At 36.5% G+C, this 9,149-nt stretch overlaps 1 protein-coding gene across 1 annotated transcript; it reads left to right on the top strand.

Moving 5' to 3' along the window:
• The first annotated feature begins 467 nt into the window (after window positions 1-467).
• On the top strand, window positions 468-5,326 carry LOC128639011 (threonylcarbamoyl-AMP synthase-like). The gene is made up of 7 exons (XM_053691152.1): window positions 468-523; window positions 1,759-1,876; window positions 2,165-2,359; window positions 3,089-3,251; window positions 3,772-3,937; window positions 4,612-4,706; window positions 4,795-5,326. Exons 2-7 carry the CDS (start codon window positions 1,856-1,858, stop codon window positions 4,884-4,886), a joined length of 732 nt encoding a protein of 243 aa, XP_053547127.1. The 5' UTR covers window positions 468-523; window positions 1,759-1,855; the 3' UTR covers window positions 4,887-5,326.
• The last annotated feature ends 3,823 nt before the right edge of the window (window positions 5,327-9,149 follow it).

Below are 9,149 nucleotides of genomic sequence, written 5' to 3'. Positions count from 1 at the left end.
ATTACATGGGTGGGTAAGAATAGGCAAATTCCAATCCCCTGTGGAATTTTGCTGCTCATATTTAAAACTAAGTATTCCCTTGTGTCACTCTTATGTGCAAATGAGCCAACGTTTTTAAAATGATGTGAAGCACATAGTACAACAAACAACTCTGCTGTACATTTTACTACTGAAATTACTATATCTGGGGCATTTTATTTATGCATGGTATCTATACAAGTTGCAATTGAAACCCATGATTCATTTTCAAAATCATTACACTGATGATTAAAATAAAATTTGTTACCAGTGAACTGAGATGTAGAGGTGACAAAAGAAAAGTATGAGGAAATAAGTTAAAGACACCTTTTCAGGAAAAAGGAAATACAGAGTCAACTAGCAGTGAAAAGGAAAGACCAGAAATAGATGAAACATATAAGCAACTCCTCCCATAAGCCAACCTGTATATAAACAGCTCCCCAGAGAAAGAATAATATTAGCACTTAGGACAGAGGTGTACAATCTCAGTACTGGAGTATAGCAGGTAAGTCAAAATCAGTGCTGGGTGGATTTTAAAATGTTCTCTTGCTTTGTATCATGCATGTTAATATTTATAGTACAGCCAGTAAACCCTGGGAAGAAATAAGTTATGTGAGAGTTATATACATGTTCCACTTTGGTTCACTGTAAACAATGTATTTAAGGTTCTCTGGGACCAAATCTTGCTTGATAGATTAAATGATAACATTTTTAGCAGCACCATTAACTGAAACAAAACTTTTATATACATTTTAAATTTGTGAATTGTTCAGTGAGTTAAACAATGTTGTCTTTGCTCACATACGTGCAGTGTTAATATCTACTACACAATGCAGCTTCTGCTATTTTTTTAAACTAGAAAAAAGATAGAATTTGCCAAAGCTAATAATAACATGCATGTCTTTTTTCCCCCCCTCCACAACCTTCAATACATCAAAAACATATTTACTTAGTCACTCAGAATATTTATATTCTCATTTATGTGTGTTTTTATCTGCAATTGCAACTCTAATTGCTGTATGATCAATAGCAGATATGTGTTTATCTCTGAATGCATTAGTCTACTACAGGCCTGCCCTCTGTGGTGGGCGAGAGGCGCACGTGTCCAGGGAGAGGGTATAAGAAGGTGCAATATGCCTCCTGTATTTAGTTTATTAAGAAGTGTTTTTTGCATCAAGAGGTGTAATATATAGTTTTATTCCTTGTATAGGACATATGTTGGACAGGGGTGGGCTATACGTGGGCAGAGCATACAGAAGGAGGGGAATAAGGGGTCTGTCTGAGTGGAACCATAAATTTGTCATGCCAAGAGCCCCACAAATGCTGAGGGTAGCCTTGATCTCCTGTGTGTGTATTTCAGTTTGTTTGTATGTTTAAGCATGGCTCTAATCAAGGCAGAACCAATGCTGTTCAAATGTGTTGGCTGCAGAAATTCCCACTATGTATTCTGTTTACAACTGCTCATGCAAACATCATCCTCTTCCTTATCACCCTTGTTGTGGAGGCTGTTATTGTCTGTTTTCTACTCTTCACTTTAGATTTTGCCCTACCCTTTAAGGAAGCTCACACTGTGACTATCCTAGCTTGTAGCATGTATGGTTTAACTTTTTTGTTCTATTGAAACATAATTTTGAGCAATATATGATTTTTAAATGATTTTATGTCAATTGCACCAATTTTCAATGTAAGTTGCCAGGTGTCATGTTAGAAAATCTCTTACATACTGTGTTTTCCCCACAGTTACTGTTCTATCACTGTTGGACACCCTGTCTTCTTCTGTCTCTGTCTTCTTCTGTGGTCTCTGGAAAAGAAAATATCCAATAAGAAGCGGATTAGCATGGTACCCACCATCTATAAGGTAAATATAGAACTGCACACAAACATAGACTAGTGCCAACAAATATGCAAACATGTGATAGCTGGTTACAACCAATAAGATATTTTATGTGCACAAGTTATTTAGCCATTCATTCAGTTTTATGCATTTCAAACATTCCTAAATTATTTTGATATTTTATATTTTCATATTATTGTAATTCCTTATGGAAGATCCAACCAGTCATTTTAAGAGAGTTAATAGATGTACCAAACTATCAGCATATGTCAGGGTGACTTTACTGACTGAATCTAACTCATCTGGCTATAGAAGCAAGAGTCAGCTAAGAGTGATGATGTTCCTGAGTCGTGCCTTTTACCTCACTCTCACCGTACCAGCAGCGTGAGGACCATTGCACAGATACTGGAGGGAGGAGGAGTATGTGGAATTCCCACTGACACTGTGTACGCTCTTGCTGCTTCCTGTAAACACCCAGATGCTATCAGCAGGATCTATACCATAAAGGTGAGATAGCATTTTGCATTGAGTTACAAATGTAATTTCCTTTTAAAAGGCACTTACTCCGAATACGTGTTAAATGAAGATATTCTATTAAAACACTAAGAAAATGTTATAGAGAGAGGCTACAGGTCATTCTGACATGGAGTTTTAGGAAGCACTTATTGTGCTACACTGACCTTGAGACACAAGGAACAATTATAGCATTATTTTGAGGATGTGGTATAGGTTATATGCTAAGGATGTAATAAGGAAAAGTTATTATGTTCTATGTTATTATGGGTTATAGGATGTAATCATTATGTCAAATTGACAAGGAACTACGGGGAACAATTATAGGTTCATACAGAGAATATGTTATAAGATGGAGAAGTTACACACAGCAGTTATAAGGGTTGCATATTAACCCCTTAATGATCATTGACAAAATTATTCAGTCATGGAACTTTTGAGTAAACTGAAGCTGTGACCTTAAGGGGTTAAAAGTCACAAGGAATTGTTATTGGGGAACTTCTATGGGCCGTTCAAAGACATCCATTGAGGGAGGGATATGTGGAAAATGTATATAATCACTGTGAAAAGAAGACGTAAGCAGCAATTATAAGTGCATTAAAGGAGCGGTTATAGTCTCACTTGGAAAACAAATTGCACAGATCAGTTATAGGCAAATGGAATAGAAGATATAGGAAACATATGACTGCTATTGCACTGACCTTTGTACCGCTCACATTCTAGGAACGACCATCAGAGAAGCCCATCTGTATTTGCATCTCTAACTTGGAACAGCTAAGAGCAATTGAACCTCCATTCAGTCCCCTCCTCTGGAGGTTCATGGACATGGTCTACCCAGGAGGCATTAGCTGCATTGTACCAAAAGGAGACTGGCTGGAAAGGCTAGGTAAGCATTAACAATAGCCCATAAAATATATAAACTCACAAATTACAGCAAACTACAGTACAAAAAACACTACTATAGCACATCTACCACTTACAATACTCCATGCTTGCTTTAGTAGTGTCCATGCATAAACTTACTAAAATGTAATTAGGATCCTATCACCTTGCTCAGTTTAGTTAGTGGTCAGGTTTATATATCTTTCTTTGACTTATGTAAATACTATTGAAACATTAAATCCATAGAGAGTACAAGGATTAGAAAGGTCAGTCTGGCTTAGTAAGCTTGTGCCAACATATCACTCCGGGACAGAACATTAAAAAGGTCACATTCTGCACTGTTGGTACTTTGGTTAAGGATTATTTGTTTATATCAAATTGTAATGACCCACAAATGCAGGCTTATACAAATTGCTCTTTTAATTGTTATGTGTGATGCCTAAAAGAAGAAAAAGCAGTAACTGTCTGCTATGTGACTTCCATACAGTAGAATATTCCGCAAACCCCTTTTCTTTGTTTTTAAGGTGTAGGTGCAGCTTATGATAAGGTCGGGACACAGGACAACATCATGATACGGGTTCCAGACCACACAGTTACTGCTCACTTAACAGACATCACAGGACCCCTAGCCATTACTTCAGCTAATCCAAGCGGGGAGAGTGACAGCACCCACCATGACATGGTCATAACGTGAGTAGTGAAACACAGTATGATGACTTAAGTCACAGTCACAATATGGATAGACACCACAAAGCCAGGGTTATCACAAATATTCTTTAGTAACAGTAAACTAGAGACATATACACAATGATTATGAGGGCAGCACCCACCCTGCATCGTGTGTAAATAACATACAGGTTATTAAAAATGTATAATGTGAGTTTACCATCAAAATTGCTTTCAAGTTCCTACTTCAAGGGAAGCACAGTAACAATACAGATTACCATTAATTTAACTATAATTTATTCTTGGCTCAAACTGAAGAATACTAAATCCTTTTATTGACAGTGCACATACACCTTTATAGACAACACATAGTATACTCACGTATATATCACTGCCATTTGTAGGAACCCTTAAACTTTTACAAATATTAATGACTAACACACTCTGGCATTGTTATTCTTCGGATCTGTATACAATGTTTTACAAATCAATTGGGCATTTTAACTGGGGAATGCCAAAACATGTTGAGGATTTATTTTGTAGCAGTTTGGTCCTGTATCATTCTTATGCCCCCCAAGTGATTGTAATCTTCTGGAAGATGTAATGAGCAGTAGTGTGACAGAGCATGATGGGGTGGTCATTTGAGATGTAATACAATGGATTTGAGTCTTAATAACAATAAATTCTGTACTTTTCAGGCGCTTGAGTCATAAATTAGATGCTGTTCTCCGTGATGGATATTCCAATGAACTTGTAGGGTCCACAGTGGTAAACTGTACTAAGATAGATGAAGGTCAGTAATATTACATATAATGCAGTTCAAACTATATACATGAATACTTTTGACCCTGATTTTAATTATTTCTTTCACCTATTCCTAGGCTCTATCACAATACTGCGTGAAGGCTGTGTGCCTGCCGCTAAGGTCATGCAGCTGTTTGAATGTGCAAAGAACACACAGGATGTGCTATAAGCCAATAAAACACCATTATCTGCAACTTCAGTGGTTTGAAAATGGTTGCTTGGTATCATTATTTGAAGTCCTGCTGGCAGGGATTTAAATTATTATTGTAAAACAATTGAGCATAAAAGAAAAACACTTTTATTTTTCCTACTGTCTAAAACATTAATTTATTTATTTTTGTTGACTGTAAACTATAATTATTTATATCTTAAATTTATATTAATGAGATATGTTTATTATTGTGTTGTTCTACTGAATGGTTTCTAATGAATACAGCAATAACTAATGTATAAAAATATGGTGCTATTAATGAGATACGTTTATTATTATATTGTTCTACTCAATGGTTTCTGAATGGTTAGCAATAACTAATGTATAAAAACATGGTGCTATTTGTTTTTATTTTGAATGTGCTGTATATGGAAAAAATAAATCTGGTTTTATTTTTATTACTTTCTTGACTTTAATTTTTAAACTTAAATCAAGCTAAGCTTAAATAGTAGGAAAACCGTGAGTAGAAATAAAAAGCATAAAAACAGATTTAGATGAAGAACCAACATCTTAATCTCAACTAAACTTCTCACCCTTCATAAAACGTCTATTTACAAATAATTACCCTTGTTTTATTTGTCCATAGATATCATTTAGCATTTATCTACCACTAAAAACTGCCCATAAATGTTAGATTTTTTTAACTTCAAATTATGTTCTCCTGTATTTTCTGTATGGCATTTAGCAAATTAATTTTGATTTTCCAAATGGTATAGTTCCCCCTCAGGGTTGGTGGACAGGAACCTGTATATACCCACTTACATTGTGGTTGCCAGTGTTTTTATTCCTGTCTTTTAGACAAGTTGTAAGACATAGAGCTGTTGCTTAGATATCTCATATTTGGCTTCTGTTTTGGACCTGGAAACGGCAACTTATGTGGCTCAACTGTCCTTTATGTAACAAACAAATACTTTTGAGGGAGAGTCCTTATAGCTGTAAAGGTGTATGAGAGTTAACCCCCGGTACAGTAGGTGCTCTTCTGTGGCTTCTACCAATAGCTTAGTTTCAAGCTAAGTTCTAAGACTTGGGGAGATCACTTCTTATGATAAAGGAAATGCTCTGGCTAGTTCACATCTAGATATGGCATCAGCATGCTTTACATACTAGCTATTGTTTATCTGTGCTGCCACACAAATGGGGCCTGACCTTAGATTGACCTGTTATTCAAATCCAGGATTCACAAGAAGTTATATATAAATCTGATCATAGTTGATATTTCACTTAGAAACATTTTACTATACAGGAACTGTTCAATGTGACTTTAAAGGGACATATTACTGTAAAAATAAAATGTTTTGTTTTATTAAATAATGTTATTTTTAAACAACTTCCCATTTATTATGTGTTTTACACTGTAAGTGGGCCAATCAGGAGCAGATACAATACATATACCTTTGTTTTTATTTGTTATAGAAAAATGTACCCATTACAGTTTAGGAGTGCATAAGGAGAATATGTATTAATTATTCAGATTGTGAATACACAGTAAAATAAATCTTGAATATTCAACAACGTTGAATATATAATAACATATTTTTTGGATATCTGAGACTGAACTATACAGAAGCTCTGATTATTGCTCTTAGCCGTACTTAGAACTGTACAATTGAAAACTAGATTTATATCTGATGTTTCCCCCTATGGCAAGTTTTCTGTGATGCACTGTCCCTTTAAGACAGATTCCAATTTTCCTATTAGGCAGTGTATCTCACGAAGTAAATAGAATATCACATAAATTAGATCCCAATTGGTAATCTTGATGCTTTCAGCAAACAAAAATAAAGGGGTAGATTTAACAAGCAGCTGATACTGCAATCTACCCCCAAAGTTCCCGGCTCAATGGAAACTTAAGTTAAGAAGCAGCGGTCGTAAGATCCGATCGGGATGATTGACACCCCCTGCTAGCGGCCGTTTGACAGCGAATGTGCAGGGGCGGCATTGCACAAGTTAATGTTGGGCAGGGCGGCATTGCACATATTAATATTAACAGTTAATGTTGGGTGGATATGATTTACTACAGTCCGCCTGCCATATAATAAATCTAACCCAAAGTGTCTTTAAATCCAAAAGAGTAGTCTCAGTTTGTAAATCAGATCACAAACAGCAGACTTGATGGTTTAAGTAAATGAAAAGTGTATTTAAAGCCAGAAGGCAGATCCAGAGATAGGAAAGATTCACAATAAGTAGGTAATCCAACATTTAAGATAGGTTGGAAGTATTAGTAAAAGTCCTTATGTTATGAAAATCTGTCAGCAGACGCAGGTTTAATATGCAGTTGGTTTTCAGCAGAGCAAGACATATTTCTTGCAACACAAGGCAGCAAACACAATAAATTAACACAACACCTGTTAATTGGCAATGAATGCCTTAAAAAGCCTAACAGAAAAAAGTGGAGTGTTTTCTAAAAGGTAAACTTGTTAAAGTCACGGTATCACAATATAATCATCAGAATGTGACACTTTCCTAGTGATTTTTTGCAGGCATTGTCAAAGTTGTTAGAAGACCATTTCCAATGCATAACAGCTCAAGTGGTAGACACTGTTGGAAATCTAAGAGCTCCCCAGAAAGTCAATTATGAGGGATTACCATCTATCCCAGCAATGGAATGGACACCCGATATACAGACAGTGATAAGAATGCTGGGGCAATCTCCCCAGTGCTTACCTTTCGTCATGTTGGAGATGCAGAGTCTCTAAATATTGGCTTTGTGGCTGCTTTGAAAGTGTGTGACAATACTGGGACTCAGCTGTATCTGGCCTAGCTCCATGGGGATGGCTTAGCAGAGCCAGGAACAGTAGATGTGGCAGCAAATAGAAGGCCGGATCTCATAGAGAATGGTGGGTTCCAGTGGATTAGAGTTGGTTAAAGATAGATAGGTATCTAATGTCTCTCGTGACCCGCTATTTGTGCAGAGAAATTTATGTGGGACTGCTACGTGATGTTAAGGTTTTAGATCACTCATTACTTAATTGTATATATATAGAGCTTGCAACCTTCTTTATTTTTCTATTTCACCAAGTGCCCCATATAAATCTGGAGGATGCCAGCAGACATACACAAACAACAGTTTTTCATACTCCTGGTATGGAAGTAATTTACCCCTCTATAAGCAGGACTTTTTCTGTGATCTGTAATCTTTGCTACTTAGACCCTTTTATTTTATAATTTATATCATATCATTTAGAAGAGACCTACCCTTATGATGAAACCTGGGGGCCGATTTATCAAGGGCCGAATGGCCCCTGATGCCCCTGTTTCCGTGCGAGCCTTAAGGCCCGCCGGAAACAGCAGTTATGAAGCAGTGGTCTTAAGACCGCTGCTCCTTAACTGGTCCACTGCCTCTGAGACTGTGGACATCAATCCGTCCGATCCTATAAGATCGGGTTGATTGACACCCCCTGCTAGCGGCCGATTGTCCGTGAATCTGCAAGGGGCGGCATTGCACATTCACCAGAACTGCTTATGCAATGTTAAATGCAGACAGTGTATGTTGTCAGCAATGTCTGGCGGACATGATACTCTACAGCGTATCATGTCCACCAGACATTGGTAAATCGGCCCCTTTATTTCCCTTTTGTTTGTTATAGCAGTTTTCTTTTTTGTAACTATAGGTGGTGGTATTCTTTTAATTTGTTTTACATATCTATGTTTATTTAAGAAAGCCATTGTATGCTTGCTATGTGACAGTAAAATCGTCAGATTTGTGATAGAATTCTACAGTTGATTAGCTCAGTTTACCCATATTAGAACTCACGTGATGTTTGCTATTTATTATTGGGTGTACTTTAGGCAGTAATACCAGCTAGCAATCATGAAGACTTAAATAGTCTTACTAGACTTAACTAGATGATGACTGCACTATTACTAGGTCTGCTATTTGTAGACATGTGCAACGCAAAAAAATTTGTTTAGTTTAGTTTTGTTTTCATTAGTTGAATAAAAAAAATGTTTCGGTATATTAGTTAAACACCGGACAGTCAACACCAGAATTTTTGTTGTTTAAAAAGAAAGATGATCCCTTTATTACCCATTCCCCAAGTTTGCATAACCAACACAGTTATATAAATACACTTTTTACCTATGTGATTACCTTGTATGTAAGCCTCTGCAAACTGCCCCCTTATTTCAGTTCTTTTGACAGATTTGCTTTTTAGCCAATTGTTGCTGACTCCAGGGTAACTTCACGTGCATGAGCTCAATGTTATCTATATGAAACACATT

Source organism: Bombina bombina, chromosome 1, assembly GCF_027579735.1.
Source record: "Bombina bombina isolate aBomBom1 chromosome 1, aBomBom1.pri, whole genome shotgun sequence".
NCBI lineage: Eukaryota > Metazoa > Chordata > Amphibia > Anura > Bombinatoridae > Bombina > Bombina bombina.
This window is presented reverse-complemented; position numbering and strand designations above follow the sequence as displayed.

Excerpts from the sequence above, each read along its gene's own strand:
- LOC128639011 (XM_053691152.1), top strand. The coding sequence starts at position 1,856 with ATGGTACCCACCATCTATAAG. Across the intron at positions 3,252-3,771 it reads AGACTGGCTGGAAAGGCTAG|GTGTAGGTGCAGCTTATGAT; the intron begins GTAAGCATTAAC and ends TTTGTTTTTAAG. Across the intron at positions 4,707-4,794 it reads CTGTACTAAGATAGATGAAG|GCTCTATCACAATACTGCGT; the intron begins GTCAGTAATATT and ends ACCTATTCCTAG.